The sequence below is a fragment of the Rhopalosiphum padi genome, chromosome 1, assembly GCF_020882245.1.
Source record: "Rhopalosiphum padi isolate XX-2018 chromosome 1, ASM2088224v1, whole genome shotgun sequence".
NCBI lineage: Eukaryota > Metazoa > Arthropoda > Insecta > Hemiptera > Aphididae > Rhopalosiphum > Rhopalosiphum padi.
The window spans coordinates 46,658,359-46,678,480 of NC_083597.1; the positions used below are offsets into that span (position 1 = coordinate 46,658,359).

Consider the following 20,122-nt stretch of genomic DNA (forward strand, 5'->3'; position numbering starts at 1 on the left):
TAAATATACTATACTTTAACAGTTTAATTTATTCGTCCAAAATACAGAATTATTTGCTTATAACCTAATATTGTATAATAATGATATATAAATTATATGTTGGCGCGAACTATTTGAAAGTATGTTTAACCAGAGTAATATACCTAAATGTTCACTATGGTAACACCATGTTGCCAGTTTTAGTAAAGTCATCTTTTATCACTATCATTACTGTGTAATCAATTTATATTTTATTTAGAAGGTCGACAGAAAAATATACTATACCAAGTTGCAAGGTATTGTGCAAAATAAATTCTACAGTTGTATGTTTTTTTGTAAGTCATTAATAAACAAATAGCTTAACATTTTTCTAGTTTGATATAAATCATTTTTTTCACAATAAACGACCAATTCTTTTCAGGTAAATGGCATTCAGTCGTGCATGGTACCACTTCAAACGCAATTTTATATCTGTAACATTTCCTATTCTCTCAATTTCTTCAATCTACGCTGATTACAATCGGACATTAAATTGGAAAAAAATACAAAATCAAAAAGTTTAAAGTAAGAGATTAAAATTTCAGGTTGTAATTTTTGTGATTTATTAAATTAATAATTACACTTACTTATTGGCTCATTATATGCCGGTTCTGGTTTTCAAACCAACCAGACTAGCTAATTAATGTTTTGAAAATAAAATATTAGTTTTTATTGCTTTTAACTTATTTATTTATTAATAAAAAGTGTATACAATTTTGGCCTGTGATGCCAAAGCGTATTTTAGATAAAAGAAAGTTAGAGACCCCAAGCTTATACTGTATTGCTTTACTATTAACATTTCCATAACAAAAAAAAAAAATGTTATATTCTAATTTGATTATCAGCTGTCAAATAATCAATTGAGTATAATATCTACAGGCCAGATTTTAATACAAAATGTATTATTTTTTGAGAAGACCCAGGAAATAATTTTCAAGTATAATATCCATTACTTACACTTTTATTTTGTATTATTAATAGTAGCGCCAAAGTTCATGTTGAGGTTAGGTCATGGCCGCAAAGTTTTGAAATTTCCTGACCACATTTTAAAAGCTCGACGTCACTGTTAATAGTTTTTGCGTTTTTGATAATTTTCATGTCATTTTATTAATTGTTGTATAAATTTAATAACACCAATTGGTAATTCAAAATGTTAGCTCAAGAAATTTAGTTCCGACCATTTATCATTTGTTGTTTGTTCTATTTATGTTTTTGATACATCTATAATATCTTTATATCTATCTACAGAGCGATTAATAGCTATAGTGAGTCTGGTACTCGGACAAAAGTAATACTTTTTTCCAATCAACACTCAAAACCATTGCACCCATTAAATTTTGTTGTAATAAAATAAAAATTATAAATTAATAAATTAATGTAAAAAAAAATTAAGTCATTTTTTAAGAATATTATTGTTATTAGAAATTAAGCAGTAATAATGCTAAATAGCTTACTAACTATTTATTTTATTATTTATAACTAATTGGATTTAAATAAAATTTAAAAATTGTGGATTTATCTGTTCGCATTATGTGATATTACACAAAAAAAAAAAAACTCAATTTAGATTATAATTATAATAATGTAAAATATTTTTTTTTTAGAAATAGCTTACAATGGCAGCCAAGCATGCATTATTTGGATTAACCTGGGAATATTTCGTATTGGCTATCCCACTTACAACTGGTGCCTTATTTGGAAAATTCTTAGATGACAAAGAAACAGAAAGGATGACACTATTTAGAGATAGAAGTGCTTTATATGGAGGAATGGTGAAGAAAGGTGAAAAACCTTCTTGGCCATAAATGTATTAAACTTAAGATGGTACTAATAGTTTGAATTAACTTTAATGTTGTTTTAAATGTAATAATAAATTAAACCATGTAAACAATTCTTTTTTTTTTTAGATATTATAGCTATATAAAATAAACCGTGAACTAAATACACAGTATAATAGTTATGATAACAAAATTCATAACACACTTTTGTTAATGTATTTCCAAAATGTGATCAAGAACTTTGTTTATTTCACTTATTAATAAAGAAATATATGTACCTACCAACAATTTTATTATTTGTGTAATTTTATTTGAACAATTAATTAACATACAAGTTAAAGTTATGATATACTATTTTTAGTTAATATAATATAAGTAACATAATTAACAGTTAAATTAAATTATAATTATTTAACTTTGCCATGTCCTGTGCCGGATTGAGACTTTTCGGCCCACGAGATTTTTAATTTCTATTTCGGCCCATTCATAGGTGGAGATTTGATTAAATTTTAGGGTAAGCTAAAATTGTAGTATATATGCAGGGGCTTGTTATAAGAATATTAGGAACGAATAATTGTATCTTTATCAAAAAATGTAAAAGTTAATGAAAAATTTAACTAAAGAAGAACCTAAAAATATTACATTGGTCTTAGTAAATTTAGTTGTTTTGAAAACTCAAGCCGCCACTATATACGAAGACTTCAACCCTAGTATTCAATAATTCGGTGGGTTTTGAAAATGTTTGCTTACCCATTTTTTGGCTCCCAGCCCAAATTTTATGCGGCCCAACGAGATTTTCTCGGTAGCTTGATGGTTCAATCCGGGCCTGCCCATGCCCGATGCCCCCCTTCAGCTGTATCAACTTAATATAAAAATGAACTATTATTGTTAATTTTTGATTATGATTTTTTAGAATCACAGACAAAAAGACCATTTTAAAAAAAGTTGGACAAAAATTCCAAGTTCAGTTTTTATAGTTGGACAAAAAGTCCGAAGACACAAAACATTTTATATAATTAATATTTATTTTAAAAATTTAAAAATGTTTGTACACATATTATATTATTATATTTTCGTATAACTAACAAAAATATAACGAAAATCCACTATAGTTAGCCTATATGGCTATATACTATATAATATAATATGTATAAAGAATAAAGAATACTTGATAGTTGATAGTTAAAATTAAATTAATAATTAATATTATAAATTAAGTAACAAATAAATTTTTATATTGTTGGTCCTTAGATATCGTGATTGTATGTTAATATTTTAAATACATGTATCTCAGTAGCGTATTTACGGGGTCATGGGGTCTGGAACCCCCCCCCCCCCCTTGGCTCCATAAATACGTATCTAAACGTCTAATATATACAGTGTATTCACTAATTTAGGGAACATTGAATTTCTCGGCCGAATTATATTGGAATGGATCGAATTTTTTTTAGAAACTAGTGGTACATGTCTACATAAATATACACATTTTCTGATAAATTTCAAATTGTTAACCCTCTCGGTACGCGCATTCACAATATAAATTGCATTTTTTTTAATGGCAACCGGTCGACCGATTACCGTTTTTTTTAATAATTTGGGTTTGGCCCCCTCCATTTTAAAATCCTGGCTATGCAATTGCTATAATGTAATATGAATATCTAATAGACATAATATGTATAAATAATATTATGCAATATGCCAATATACCAATCTTATCGTTTAAACTGTTATAAAGGTGTGGCTGAGGTTTGGGCCCATCTCCTTGTTTATATTCATATTAAATAACAGAATACTAAGTATTGCATTAGTTGGCAATATGTCATAATATAGTTATGTTGTTTTTTATTCTTATTCGACTCAATATATAATAAAACTTACAAAACAAAATACTCTAGTTATTTTATCAGTTTATCTAACTTACAAAACAAAATACTCTAGTTATTTTATCAGTTTATCTAACTTACAAAACAAAATACTCTAGTTATTTTATCTAACTTACAAAATATTTTATTTAATATTAAAATACCTTCATAAAAATAATATTATAATAGAAACAAAATATTATAAGTTACTTTGAAATTTTATTATTTTAATTTATTAAATATTTAAATTTCTTATTTTTGAATAATAATAATTATAATATAAGTGTTCAATGTTCATATACATTATATCTAATATATCTTAGTACTACTATTATAACAAGCTAAATAATATTTAACTAGGTACAATGATTGTTTTAATTGTAACTGTAATTAGTGTAATTATAACTGTAACAGTGATTTCTCCGGCGGACACTGCAAATATCTTGGCTGTATTCCCTCATCAAGGTTATAGTCATCATTTGGTTTACTTGCCATACATCCAAGAACTTGCAAACCGAGAACACAACATCACTTTTATCAGTAACTATCCAATAGAACATCCGAATATAAATAATTTATCAATCAGAGGATCAATGCCTATTCTCAATAACAAAGAAAATATCAGCGGTTTCGAAACCAATTCAATGAACGAAATAATACATTCTATAGATATTATTTGGAGGTTTAATAAACGCGGAAAAGTATATGAAGCTATGTTTACGGTAGACAGTGTTGTGGCATTATTGAACAATCCTTCTAAATTTGATTTACTCATTACAGAACATTTTAATAACGAATTGTTTATGGCTTTTGCATTTAAGTTCAATTTACCTTTTATACTTCTAAGTAGTTGCAACTTATTGCCCTGGAATCACCATGCGGTCGGACAGCCATATTCGTTAGCCAATATACCTTTAACATTGACCAGCCTACCTATAAAAATGAACTTTTATGAAAGAGTTATGAACACAATTTCTCAAGCAGTTCAATTATTTGGTTTTAAACTATTGTGTCGGGCTAGAGACGAAGCAACCATCAAACGAAATCTTGACATAGACGTTTCATTAGACCAAATTATTTTGAACGCTAGCTTGATTATGGTTAATACTCATTTCACAATGTTTACATCTAAACCGTTAGTGCCAGCCATTGTAGAAATCGGTGGGATACATATAATGCCAATCAAACCTTTACCTGCAGTAAGTGTCTAATTATAAAAATATACTATTCTCATTTCTCTACAATCTTTTACACCTAACTGTTGAAATTTGAAAGTATGATCACGAACGCATTACCGCGTTATTTATAATTTTTATAATTTCGGATTAATCAGCTGCTGGTATTTACTAACTACGAACTACCGTGATTCCGTTCCAAGTTTTATAGATGTGTATTAGGTATACATATTTTAAATAATTTTCGTTTTTTAGTACACTAAAAAAGACTTCTGGTTGAGTTTTGAAGGGTTGTGTGATCAACAAAATAGTAGCCATATCTGTTACATATCATACATAGTGACGGTCAAATGGGGGGAGGATAAATCCCCTATGACTTTTTATTTTAATAGTAACAATAATATATAATAACAATTTAATTTATGTGTTTTGTACTATAATGTTAATCTATTAAATTTTGTTTTATTTTTTACACCACATCACTCACCACCACGACAAAATAATTTGACCGTCACTGGTTACATAAGTTAGTGCACATCTATAGATATTATTAATTACTAATTAAATATAGGGTGACCAGATTTATAAAAAAAAAAACCAGGATAAATAAAATATGTTTCATAAAGAAAAAATATTTTGAATAAAACAAATGTATAATTTAGATGGGTATTTTAATTTACAATATGAATTATGTAATTTTAGAATAGGTATATAATATTTTTAAATTTATTGTTAATCGTGTTTGGAATTTGATTATACAAGTTACCATAAAATCATATAAATTTTAACATAATGTAATACAAATTTTTATTAACGCATTAATCCGGGATATATAGGAATCCCGATAAAGATTTTTAGGGTGACGGCGGCGTGGGTGGCTTTAGTTCTTTGCCTGGGGGGGGAGGCAATATTTTTTTTACATTAATATTATACAAATTATACAAAATTAAATCAATGAAAATATTTAACAAAATGAAGAGTAAGATATCTTGGGGGGACCATGGCCCCTATGCCCCCCTGGATGGACGGGAGGTCTGGATAACCTAATTAAATACTTACTATATTTAGTTGTAATTTATATAACCCAAATCAGTACTCAGTCATCGGCGTAACTAGGGGAGTCTAATTTAGCATCCCCTCCCCCTATTAGGTTTTACATTTTAACCTTAATTAGCCTTCAAGTTATTTTTAACTTTGGTTTTCTAGTCCCTGTAACTATTAAATCCTAGTTACACCCATGTACTCGGTTGAGTTATAAAAATAATTTATTTTGTTTTATTTAAAATCACTCAATTCAAACATAAACGAAAATTGAATTTTAAATTTAATAGAGGCTGCACATTTTTCAAGCAAATCCGTGAAGGGCGTGAAGGCTAAGCTAAAAATCGTTTTAAAACTATAAAAATTCATCTCATTTATTGTTTATTTGATTTTAAACATATAGCGATATACCATGCATTGTTGTAAGGCAGTCACCACCACTCACCATCACAAACCGTTGTAGATAAGTAGTAGCTCATCTGTATACCTACAGTACACGCAAAACAATAAAATTATAACCACTTAAAGAGGTTTGAATATAAACAAAATAAAAAAAAAACACTATTTAACACTAATATATTGTAGAATTGTTTTGGGAATAATAATAACTTATGTATAGTTTTTACTTATTAATTCAATTATTTTTACATAAAGGACATTCAGAAATATATTGACGAAGCTGAGAATGGAGTTATTTATTTCTGCATGGGCAGTTTATTACGGGGTGAAACTTTTTCTGCCGAAAAAAGACAGATGTTCTTGAATGTTTTCAATAAAATTCCACAACGAATTCTGTGGAAATGGGAAGGAGAACTACCAGGAAAACCATCCAACGTAATGATTCGCAAATGGATGCCTCAAAGAGATATTTTAGGTAGATATATACTATATACGCATCATTTGATATATTTTATGTTAGGTGTTTACATTTTATAAATGTTTTCAAACGATTCATTTGGTTTTGGTTTGTAGTTATAAAAAAAAAGTTATAGTACTGCAACAATTTTAAATTTAACTTTTCTGATATTTATATTGCATTTAAAATGTTGACCATATATCAGTTTATTATATTATTAATTAAAATATGTAAATTATAATTTTGTTTTTATTTATGTTTAGCCCATCCTAATGTTAAGCTATTTATATCTCATGGTGGCCTATTGGGAACTACCGAAGCCGTATATGAAGGCGTTCCAATTTTATCAATGCCTATGTTTGGTGATCAAATAACAAACATCAAAGCTCTTGTAAATAAAGGAAGTGTAGAAATGATGAATTACAATGATTTGAATGAAGATGAAATTTTTATTAAAATTACATCCATGCTCACAAATCCTAAGTAAGTGTATTGTTATTATGTATTTACGTTTAATATTGTGGATCATAATCTACCAGTAATACGTCAATTGTTATGATTGTTATGAATTAGTAGGTACTCATATGGCCATATAATATAATGGGACGATAATAAGAGCACTGATATGTACTACGAATGTTATACATTTTTGAATTTATGATCTTTACTCATTTGTTAAATATAGATACAGACTAAAGGCTAAAGAATTATCAGAAGCTTTCCGTGACAGGCCTAAGTCTCCTTTGGAAACTGCAGTGTATTGGACAGAGTATGTTATTCGACACAAAGGGGCGCCGCTTCTTCGGTCTGCCGCTGTCGGTATGCCATGGTTCCAATATTACTTAATCGATGTATTCATCGTAATTTTTTTATCTGTAACAACATTTTTTGTACTACTTTACTTTTTAGTTTTTAAAGTTCTATTAAGATTGTTAAATAGAAAATCTAAAGAGAAAAAATCTTAATAATTGAGTGAATTTGATTTATATGTTTAATAAAAAATACTAAATTGGTGATTGCTTTTTTATTATAAGTGCTGAGTACCTACTTCTAATACATTAGAATTTAAAAACTTATTTTGGATTCAGATGGCTGATAGTAGGACGTGTAACCAATCATCAATGGCATGATGAACTTTTTTTTACCTATGAGGTCAACAGAATTTGGGACACCCTATACCTGTAAAATAAAAACCTCATATTTTGGGGGGTAGGGGGTTTAAGGATACAGCCCACCTTAAAAATTCACGAACACTCACATTTATAATATTAAGTAAAACTAAATTCTATGCTAAATTTGTTTAGAAGTGTATTTAGCCCCACCGGCCACTAAGATTATTCTCTTAAATTGCTGTTATTCATACATCTAAAAAAAAATTAATAAGTTTTAGATTTAAGGTATAAATTATTAAAAAAAAAAAAATCAAAGATGAAAATTAACTAAGTAAATATCGAATAAGTATATTATATAATAAGTTTGCTATTTAAACATTAATTAAAGTAACAATAAAGATTAAAGTTTATAGAATAAGCAAGTGAGGTAATAATGAATCAGATAAATTCCTAGTATTAATGTATTACGAAACGAATTTATAATTTTCTATATCGGCTATATTCTGAATAAATATTGGAAAACATGGAAACTCCTATAAGTCCTTTGCCATAATAATGATACAAGTCTAACAGTAGGACACGAAAGGGGAAGATGCTCATTGACATTACCCCGGGTGTGATTTTAATTGATATAAAAAGTACATCTCTATACCAATTTCAGACGTATAGATAGGTTGTTAAGAATTTGTATGGAAGCGAGGCTATTGATTAGTGTAGGTGTTAAATGACTTATGAGTTTTTTATAGGTAAAAGAAAGAAGCGAATTTTTTTATGTTAGAATACAAAGGTCTTTGTGTAAGGAGTTATTGGTAATAATATACTAAGTCACTAAGGGGCGCCTACAATACCGTAGTTATTTTAACCGAAATGCTTGTATTGCCCAATTATTGGACGGCTTAGCTGAGCCCCATAGTTGGATACCATAGAGTCACATTAGTCTTAAGAGAGCAGCGTAGACCGCAGATCGTGCGTTTTGTTTTTAAAGGTAGTCTAAAGCGGAGTAGAGATCCAAGACCCGAGTATCCGACTAAAATGAGTAGATGTAGGTTTATAGGCGATGCAAACATTTAGCAAATAAGTTGAGTCTCCACTATCCAGGTAAGACGACTGTCGAAAACATTCACTACCTATAGTAATTTTCAATTACTATAACTTTTGGGTTCTTAAAAAAAAAAAATGTTAATATGTTGTTTTATATATTATTTTAGTTAGTTTATTACATAGGTAATTAGTAATTACTATAGAATTATTAAAATAATTATTTATAATAATATGATAATTTCGGCAACAATAGTTGGTAGTACCTCTTCGATTTGGGAACTTTAATAATTTCTCGGGTTCTTATCAGTATTCTGTGTACTGTTACTGTAGTGCTACTGATTCGTGATTTAAATCATAGTATCGTACAATATTTTTTATAAATAAAAAACATTAATTTATAAATTATAAATTCAAAAATGTTTTAAATTTGTTTATATAATTTACGACACATGGTGTTAGTAGCTTACATCAATATTTTAGTTGTTAATTAATTCTCGGTAAATATTATTAATATTCGAAATTCGTTTTGTTTCAATTTGTTTCAAAATAATGCAATTAAAATTGACATAACTATTGTTCATTGCGTTATTCGTCAAATAAATGTTGATCATTAATAATCTGTTTGGTGTATCGCTTATGGTTTTCTATACCTAATTAAAAACATTTTTATCGTCCATAAGAAACTATTTACTTGAATTACTTTCTTTAACATATATCTCTTTGATACATACGTGAATAAAAATAATATGGAGTTGAATCCTATGCAAGTTGCCTTGAATACCGTTAGGACATTAAGGTTGGAGTTAATGCAGCTTATCATTGAAATTGGTGAAGGAGTAAAAGAAGATGGTTCACAAACAGACACAAAAGATAACCGCTATATGTATTCTATGAATGAAATGGTTGGAAAACTTGGACTGCATATGAGGTTTAATTTGACTTGTACATTTTAATAATTTTTAAAATTGAACTATCCTAAATTTACCGATTGTTTGTAAATTTTAACTTTTAGGGATCTTGAGCAAGTCGTTGGGTCCTTATCAAGTCCTCCAGGTGCTATGTTATTGTATAATACATCATTTTTAACACAAGAGAGCACATCTGATCGACAAGCATTATACACTCCTCTTGTATCTTCTCATAAATGGCTTGACAAAGTATCTATTACAAATGATAATTAATTATACTTTAATTTTTATAAGTTATAATATATACATAATATTGTGTGTTTAACTAACAAAATAATATGATTTTAGGTGCATAAATTTAGTTCAAATGCTGTGCAAATTTTAAGTCATAATTCATTAAAAAAATCATATTACAATTCCAGTACGAATAAAAAGAAGCGACAGCAGTCTAGTTTACATAATATATCACCACAGTAAATGTCTAATTATATTCTAATGATTTACAATAATTAATATTTAGCTTAATTAATTTTCTTATAAATATTTTTAGAGCTGTTGATGTACTTTTAACTAATATTGATCGGATGTTTCCTGATATGAGTATTACAATAACAAGACCCTGTGCATCAAATGTTGTCTTATTGGTAATTTTATTTCACTATTTATTTTCTATTTCAAAATTTTAATAAACAAAATAAAATATACTATTTTACTATGATTGTTGATAATATAATAGAAAAAATGCAATTTAGTACCTAGACTAATTTTTATTTATTTTTTCAATGTTTGTATTTGAAGGTACTGAATCTTATGATGGTCACATTTTTTTACAGTGGAAGTTATAAAAAAAAACATTGTAGTTTCAATAAAAATGTCTAAAACCTGTTTTTATTATTTACTGTATAATAAGTAGGAGTAAAAAAATCTCTAGTTGGATAAGGGAGTAATAACTATGTACTCTCATTTACATATCATTGGTAATTTTTAATTGGCAACAAATTAAATTATATAAAGTATCTTTGTTTTATTTTTTAATTTTATTAATATTTAAATAAATTTTTCCTGATACAGTTAACTAAGCTTAATATTATTAAAATGCACTATTTTTGACATTATTAAACAATAGATAACAATGATTTAAAATGATTGGGGAAATTTAATAATAATCTCAAAATTAAGATATTAATTACTTTAATGAATAAAATGATATAACAATGTGCATGATAATAAAAATCTAATTTTTCGATCATATTTAGTGTTTATAATATAAAAGTAGTGTTTTGAAATTTTTATTGAGACCACTTCTATGTTTGATAATTTTTTTGGTATAATTCCCAATGTAAAAAAAGAGTAACAATTTTTTCTATGACCATCCTTATATACATTTTAAAATAAAGAATTGGAAAATAAGGATGAGTACTAAATTTTATTTATTCTGTATTAAGTTTTATTTACTAAATAACTATCAATATCTATAAAACAACCTAGAAGATACATAGATAATTAAATGAAATAGGTATTTTCTTTTAAAAATTTGTAAAAATTTTAAAAAGTAAAATATATTCATTGTTAAAAATTTATTTAAATTTTGTTTATGTTAGGTTGGACTAAGTAGAGTTTTACAAGCCATTATATCATTTAAAGGAGTTATGATTGAATGGGTTATTGTTAAAGGATTCAATGAACCTATTAACCCTAATAGTTTACAACAAGAGCTTTGGCAAGAATCAAGATACCATGTTTTCCGTAAAATTACTGATCATGCTAATGCAGCTATGTTACATTTCTCTTCGCCAACATTGCCAGATCTTTCAGTCCGATCATTCATGGTAATCTTCCTTTAATACTTCTTTGTTTTAAATATAAATATTGAAACAATTAATTTTATCTTTGTTTTGTTTACAGACTTGGCTCAATAGTTATTTGATATTATTCAATTCGGTGTGTAAAGCATGTGGAAATCGATTGCTTAATGCATATCCGCCAACTTGGAGAGATCTTAGATCATTAGATACATACCATTATGAATGTAAACCATAAATATTAATTTAAACTATTTTTTAATTTATTTAATAACTTATGAATAATAATAATTATACATTATGAGGTTATAATTGTAAGATAAAATAAATGTTTTTGATATTTAATATTAATACAAAAGTAAACTATGATTTAATGATCACATATTTTTTATTGTTTTGTGATCTTATACTAATTAAATACCTTAATTCACTTTTTAATTGATTCTAATTGTTGATTTTTTCTTTTAGTTCTTAAATATTAGTGGTATGACTATTATGTCAAATTGTACATTATAATTGTAAGTATAAAATAAGTAATTAGGTCAGTATATAACTTAGTATAACTATATAACTATAGCTACTATTATATTATTATTATTGCTTAAAACTTTTAACTTTATTCATATTCTCACTCCCAGTCTCAGAGGTTAGTCGTAAGTCCAGTGGTGCCGATCTATATTTCATGTTATTGGGAAAAAATGCTGGAGTTAGACCCACCTACTAAAGAAATGTTTAGTTAGTTACGTTCGAATGGTACTATATTTATTTCTAACTATATACATACAAGATACTGCATAACAAACTATTTTTGATATTCACCCACCCATCCATAAATATTTCTGGGGAATTTTCCCCAATTCATACCCGTGTTCGGCGCTTCTGTTAGTACATACCAAATTTGAATATTGACAAAACTGAATATTTTAACGAAAAAACGATTAAAGGTATAGTTATCTATTTTGTTCTAAGTTATTACAAAAATATTATTTTAAGACACCAATTCGTGTATTATTATTTAACACTAACAGAGAAGTATTTAAAATATTATGTAGATTAGTTTTAAGCTGTTTATGCCATAAACTTATTAACACTTGCAGTGGCGGCTCGTCAGAGGTCTTTGAGACGACGACTCACCATAATTACTAATTTATGCGATGCCAATGGAAGAAACTTTGAATGAGTCTAGTCTCAATGTACTGAACAACATCTATACAATCTACCCCGCCCTCAGCCTTGCCATGCATATAAAATTTGTATAAGTACAATTGAGTCTCTCGAACGGCAGACTCCCAAATAAATTTAAATGTCTGGCTAATAATAATATTACAACATAATAATACAGTATATGATCTATGGATATGGATCTATCATATTAATCTATCATCTATGGCAATCATCAATCTTCACTATTCGTCGGAGACGATTGACGGTTGTAATAATTTTAACGGAGAAAAAAATTGACGTACAATTCGTTAAACCGTACTTTAATATACATAATATTTTACACGCATATGCCGTTCTGTTCAACTTATTTTTATGAAATATCTCAATATCTTCAATTCAAAACGTGGTAAAGACGGACGAGGAAAGGTGTTCCTGGGTCGGCGATGTGGTTACTGAACGTATGGACATTAAATATGACACAACTAAGTTTCACAAAAAAAAATCGATGTTTACGTGAGTTTGATTTTCTATAATTTTAGAGCTTTAATTTACTTTTTTAGACATAAAATAAATACATACTTATTGCACCAGACAATCTACTACACGCCGGGTGACGTATACGTATGCATATTTTATTCCCGAACGCGCGATGCATAAAATACGTGAAACCAAAAATACATAATCGTCACATTAGTATATTACCAGACCCATTTTATATAATAATTTATATTTATATTAATTGTATAAATAGCATTTTTCATTTTTAACTGACCGAGTACTTGACTAATATAAGTTTTTTTTATCCCTAACAAAAATAAAAAGTTTTCTGAAAAGACGCATTAATATTTTTTTATAATTGTCTGAATTTTGAATTTTGTTGACATTATTAGATATTCATTTCATATTTCTGTGAAAACTATTTCTGCTCAACCGATTTTTGTTTTTTTTGTAGTAATTTAAAAACGAATAACTGTAGTTATTTGAAAATTTCAACAAATGTTAATGTTTGCATTTCTTATACATATAATAATTTTCAAAATATTTTGACTATACACTTATAGGATAAAATAACAATAGCATAATACCATAAATAGATGCATTTATTATATATATATTATATTATATATATATTGTCCTTCTTTATTATACGTAGATCATAATCTATTAACTATTTAGTATGTAATATTAATTGAATGATTCAACTTTTAAATATTTTTAAAATTATTAATCATTTAGTACAGCCAACCCATAAATTGCTGTATAGCTACTATAGTAGGTGACTACAATACTACATGTAGACTAGGTTAAGTATGTCTCTATAACGAATTTGTACAATTTGAATTCAATTTTCAATGTATAATACATTAATAAATTGTGTACAATGTAAAATTATGCTGGTCGAAGATGGTCTTATTTTTTGGTGAGAAATTTTACCAAACAACTATTGAAATAATAAAATTATAATTTAAAAAAAAATTCAGGATATACAATTATTATGGTTTTACGTATGAAATTAATTAAATACCAAAAGTTTCGTATGCAAGACATCTGAAATATAAAAATGAATCCTATAATATCACAAAGAGTTCTTTAAAAAAAACATATGATCTATCATATTATTATAATAATGGCCATCCATGGCAAACATCAATCGTCGTCATTTGTAGGAGACGATTAACCATTCTAATATTTTATTGAACAGTCGTCAAACAACAGCCTTCAGTACATGACAAATGCTCTTATTTTCATAAAAAATTTCAATGATTTCATTCTGAAGCGCAAAGAAGACGAATGAAGAAATAAGAGCTAGCTGTTTATTCGGTGGCTGATGTGCACGTTTGAACTTTAATATGGCACAGCTTGATTTCGTCGAAAAGCGTCGAAGGATACTTACGTATGTTAATTTTCCTATAATTTTAGGGTAGTAATAAATTTAATTTTTATACTTTAAATAAATATTTATTGACTTGTACAAGCTGCCACCCCGATTACTTAGAACTATATTTTATTTCCGATACCCGGCAACCGGCGGGTTATTGTATATACGACCCGTTTTAAATTCTTAAACGATGAAATCTTTTTTTTAATATTTTATTATTTTAAAGTTCTAGATAATATTTTTTTCATAGTAAATAATTTAAGAATATAAAATTTTTTAACAATTTCGAAAAAATTTTTTTTTAGTTTTAAAATAAAATATAAAATATAAAAATTGGTTTTACTTTTTGTCAGTGTAACCCGTATCCTTGTATGGTTTTCAATGTAAAAAAAAAAACAAAAAAATATCCCTCGACTTGCTATGCAACACAACCTCAAGTAGGTCACAGGGTAAGTTATGTCGTATAGTATGTGCAGTGATTACACGTTTTGCTCCTCTGTGCAGTCGCTCTGCTCCGCAAATCGAAAATATCCCGTCACGCGCCTGAGTAAAAAACCGAAAATAGTGAACTTCGTAAGTCTATAACTTCAAAACTAATGGTTTCCGCAAATTTATTTTTACACCATCGTTTAAGACTAGTTAAAATGCATAGGTTTCCGAAAAAAAAATCGAAAAATTCGAATGGCCGCTAAACTAGACTTAAGCCAAAATTTTTATTTTTGTCTGGTCCGCAAACTGTTTTTAATTTGTGAATATGGCATGAGAGTTCTAAAAGATTCAAGTTAAAAAATAGCCAAGAATAAAATAAATTCGTCAATTATACCTTGGATCCTGGACGTAGCAATGAATCTATATTGATTTTAAATTTATTTAGTTTTTTTTTTATCTGTTATGAATTCTTGTAGCAAATATGATATATTTAGTACTTTGGGTGGTTAATAGTAAAATAACATAAACAATTTTAGATCTTGTCATAATGTCGGAAAAACTTGAATCATTACGCTATAATATACTTGTAAAATTTCGACAAAATTAATTAATTTAATAGGTTTTAGTTCAAAAATTCTAATCATAGAATGTTGAAAATTTTACCAACTGTCTACATTATGATTTCCTATACATTGTATAATTATAAAAACATTTTAACAAACTAAATTACTGCAATAAAAAATGTATAGTTACGATATTATATTTTTATAAACGTTTAAAATCAAAATTTTAACAAATTTTGTCTAAATCTATACAATTTTCAAATTATTTTTTCATCAGATATTTATATAATATTGTCTTTTTATATACAAATTTAATGTACTAATTCTCATTAGTTTTTTTTTAACCTAAAACAAAAATAATATGTTTACTGGAAAGTCACATTATTTTTTATGACTATTTGAAGTTCAGTATTATACCTATAACTTATTAAATGTTTATTATACACCCACCCTAAAAATAAATATTTTTTCTCAAATAATTTTTATATTTTGTTATAGTCCAAAACGAATATTCTTAGATACTTAAAACTTTAATTAAATTCTTATGATAGTATTTTTTCAAAATATTTTGAAATTATGTATATTTACGATATTTTGTTATTATTTAAAACATTATTTGTAGGGACATAAAAGTTTTTTGTACATGTTATACTATACGTATACACAATGATATTTTTGACATACGTAGATTAATCTTAAGATATTATTTATTCAAATTATTTTACGAAAGGGTTGTACCTATTAACTCAAAAGTATAAAACAAGAATATAATTTAACGGTATAAATTATATTTATTATTTATACAATATTATAATAATAATTATGATAAATACAATGTTTTCGAAAAAAATGTAGCTTGTCAAACTTTACACAAAAAAAATAAAATAAAATACTTAGCAATATCAATCAACATATAATATTATAAGTCATAATACATCAAAATTATACTTATTAATGAAGGTTGACTGACTGTCTCTTTCAAATTCAAATTTCACACACTAATTACAGTAATAAACTTAATCACTAATGTAAAGCAACACTGTAATAATTATTTCTTTATCTTTAATTTAATGTAATTTTTGATTATTTTATAAAATAGTACTGAAAATTGAATTCCTCAATGCATTGACTAGGTACTATTTGTTACATGAAACCATAATAAAGGAAATGTATGAATTTGTTTTTATTATGATAGGTGTCTTCAGATATATATATAGGTATGTAAGTTTACATGTAAAAATATGTAAGATTAAGTTAAAGCACTGCGTGATTAAAACCAAAAGTATGCAGAAATAATAACTCAGAAACATAACGATATTAATCATAAATCATAATTCTTTTTTTTTTTAAATATATATAATAATATAATTATTTTTGTTTTGTTCACTATTTTTATAGATTAAATTAAATAATTTGTAATCATTTTCATTAGAATAGAATATTAATACTTTGCAATATCTATAAAGATTTGGTTTATAGTTTAAATGTTTCAATTTTACGTTCATATGTCAAACGGCTAAAATAGAAAAATAGATTGTATATCACAAAGAGTTCTATAAGAAAAAAAACCATAGATTTATCATATTATAATATTCGTCATCTGTGGCATACGACAATCGACGACATTCGTCGAAGACGATTAACAATTCTATAATAGTCTTAATGAACAGTACTGAAGTACATGACAAGTATTCTCATTTTCATTTCGTGCTGTTTATTTTAATAAAAATGAATTTTTATTCTCATTTAGAATCACGATGAAGATCGATATGAAGAAAATTTGCAGTTTCTTCGGCGGCGGTGCACTACTACGTATAGTCTGAAGATTGACACAACTCACGGGAACAGTCGACGCTTAAGTAAGTTTTTTTTTATTATTCTTTTTTGGGATTAAAATTATTTTTTAAACTTAAAATAAAATATATAAATTTATATGAACAATCCGCGCTAGTCGGACGATGTAGTTGATGTAGACGCATATTTTATTCTCCAGGGTCCAATGAAAAAATAGTACACAATGCCTACTTATTTTACTCATTAGTTATAGTAGACAAAAATTGTGAGAAATAACAACCATGTATTATTTGTATTATTCGCGATGACGTGGACGTAGCGAAAAATGTATAATGATCTTACAATTATGTAGTTTATTTTTTGTTTGTCATGAATTCTTGTAGCAAATATGGATCGATTTGGTACTTTGGGTGTTAAAAAATAAAATAAAACAAAAATTTTCAGATCTTGCCATAATATCGGAACAACAAAAAAACTGAAATAATTACGCTATATCCTTGCATAATGTCAACCCGGAGGACGATTGGCAGTATCATTAAGAAGCACATCTGAATAACAAAAATAAATGTCGCAAGGCTGTGTTTGTTTAATAATATAATTTTTTGAACAGTAGTACAGTATATTATGAGTATATACTTAAATAATATTTAATTTTTATGGTTTTTTTTTCATATAATATACTGTACTACGGTTTTAGGTGTTCTTTTTATTTTAATAATACGTTGATAAATTACTAATTTTTTCAATTTTTTTTTCTTATCACAAAGCTAGTTCGTCTTTGTGTATGTTTAAATTTATATTTTTTTATATAGTTATTGTGCTGTTTAACTTTCTTATAAAAGAGAGTGAGGAATTAAAAAGGTGGCCACCGAACAGAAAGTTAAACTTCAATATACTATAATCTTTTTAGTTCATGTTTACATTTTTAACTGATAAATTATGAATATAAAATTTCAAATTAATTTGAATTCAAAAATAAAAGAACACCAACATAGATTTTTTAAACATTAAAATTTTACTATAAATTTAAATTACATTTAATCAGCACATTAGTTGAAGTTTTATAGGAACCAAACATTTGGCTGGATCATGGACTACCCACCGACGGAGAATTTGTCATTGAGCTGATGGGAAATGTGTCGGCACTCAGCTTCGTTTCAACCTGGAGGAAGATTGGCAGCAGCAAAAAGAAATTCAACTGATAATCAACTATCCAAAGTATTTGTTTGTATTATATTATAACTTTTAGAATCGTAGTAGGTACAGACGGTACAGTATACTATATATAATTATTTAATATTTATTAGTGAAGAAGAATTTGTCACAAAGCTGATGGGAAATGTGTCAGCACTCGGCTTCGTTTCAACCCGGAGGAAGATTGGCAGCAGCAAAAAGAAATTCAACTGATAATCAACTGTCCAAAGTATTTGTTTGTATTATATTATAACTTTTAGAATCGTAGTAAGTACAGACGGTACAGTATACTATATATAATTATTTAATATTTATTAGTGAAGAAGAATTTGTCACAAAACTGATGGGAAATGTGTCGGCACTCGGCTTCGTTTCAACCCGGAGGAAGATTGGCAGCATCAATAAGAAGCTCATCTTAATTTAGTTGTCCCCCCTTTACGCATTAGCGCTCATCTCTCATCCACTCATCCAACACATTGACTCTCGCCGGCCGGCAACACACATATATTATACACATTACCCGTTTTATATTATATAGTATTATTAATATCCACATAATTTAAGTTATTGTATATTTTTTTTTTATTATTTGAATGCATTCATATGATCAGTGGTGTATTTAGGAATTTTAGGATAAGGGCAACACATATTTTGCCGCCTCCCCCATTAAAAAAAAATTGAAAAACTTCTACGCCACGCAATAGTGGTCAAACTGTTAATACCATAGAATACCATGTTATATAAATACTATAGTATTTTATACCTCTATGGCACACATTTGTTGTGAAAATTATTAATGATTGACGTCACTGCGCCAGTACTCATAAAGTACGAAATAAAAATTTGTCGCCCCTCTAAATCTTTAGAGCTCCTACCTAAATACGCCCCTGCATATAATGCGTTCTCGCTTACGATGTGGATTAGGCCTACTGGGGACACCACAATAAAAAAAACGCGCCTCGTGTAATACCTCATAAAGTTATTAAACAATCCGGACAATGTTATTGTACGTCGTTTAATAATATAAAGGTGGTGTGGAAAATTACCTAACACTGTTATTCTTATCTTATAGTTATACCTTGCATACATTTTTTTATTAAATACCAATTAAATAATTATTTATATCAAGAAACGATAAATATTAACGTTTTATAAAGTATTACAATAAAATAGTTTTGAAAAAAAAATAGGCTTTGATTTGTTACAAAAAGACTCCAAGTAGGTAGTTATTATATTAGTTTTTATTTAACAAAGACACTAACAAAACCGGGTCAAGTTTAATATTGCCAGAAATATTGTATGTATCTATTACTTTACTTAAAATATTGAATTTTCACATATTTTTATTATTGTGTATTTTATTAATGATTTTATTTTGAAACTTCATACTTTACTTATTTATTGACGCATTGGTTATGTAGGTATTTGTGTCTTATAATAAATTACAAATGTTTGCATGTGAATATGCGATTATACACATTTGGATTTTATTAACCATATGCTACA

General features: G+C 27.1%; 2 protein-coding genes and 2 long non-coding RNA genes across 6 annotated transcripts; all 4 read left to right on the forward strand.

Moving 5' to 3' along the window:
- Window positions 1-212: 212 nt before the first annotated feature.
- On the forward strand, window positions 213-2,086 carry LOC132917670 (uncharacterized). 2 transcript variants are annotated; one of them, XR_009660318.1, is made up of 4 exons: window positions 213-314; window positions 401-543; window positions 1,623-1,842; window positions 1,926-2,086. It is a non-coding gene; the product is annotated as an uncharacterized LOC132917670 (long non-coding RNA). The 2 variants fall into 2 exon arrangements; XR_009660317.1 differs by having other exon boundaries at window positions 1,623-2,086.
- Window positions 2,087-3,821: 1,735 nt separating this feature from the next.
- On the forward strand, window positions 3,822-7,746 carry LOC132917209 (UDP-glycosyltransferase UGT5-like). The gene is made up of 4 exons (XM_060977828.1): window positions 3,822-4,857; window positions 6,529-6,748; window positions 6,994-7,213; window positions 7,416-7,746. The coding sequence occupies exons 1-4, from the start codon at window positions 4,024-4,026 to the stop codon at window positions 7,693-7,695; spliced, it is 1,554 nt and encodes a 517-aa protein (XP_060833811.1). The 5' UTR covers window positions 3,822-4,023; the 3' UTR covers window positions 7,696-7,746.
- Window positions 7,747-9,245: 1,499 nt separating this feature from the next.
- On the forward strand, window positions 9,246-12,031 carry LOC132917905 (mediator of RNA polymerase II transcription subunit 27). Its single transcript, XM_060978897.1, has 6 exons — window positions 9,246-9,811; window positions 9,896-10,040; window positions 10,140-10,264; window positions 10,342-10,435; window positions 11,393-11,620; window positions 11,697-12,031. The coding sequence occupies exons 1-6, from the start codon at window positions 9,630-9,632 to the stop codon at window positions 11,829-11,831; spliced, it is 909 nt and encodes a 302-aa protein (XP_060834880.1). The 5' UTR covers window positions 9,246-9,629; the 3' UTR covers window positions 11,832-12,031.
- A 2,219-nt stretch (window positions 12,032-14,250) lies between these two features.
- On the forward strand, window positions 14,251-19,875 carry LOC132920380 (uncharacterized). 2 transcript variants are annotated; one of them, XR_009660729.1, is made up of 5 exons: window positions 14,251-14,651; window positions 17,379-17,487; window positions 17,867-18,640; window positions 18,730-18,845; window positions 18,935-19,875. It is a non-coding gene; the product is annotated as an uncharacterized LOC132920380 (long non-coding RNA). The 2 variants fall into 2 exon arrangements; XR_009660727.1 differs by lacking the exon at window positions 14,251-14,651 and having other exon boundaries at window positions 17,245-17,487.
- The last annotated feature ends 247 nt before the right edge of the window (window positions 19,876-20,122 follow it).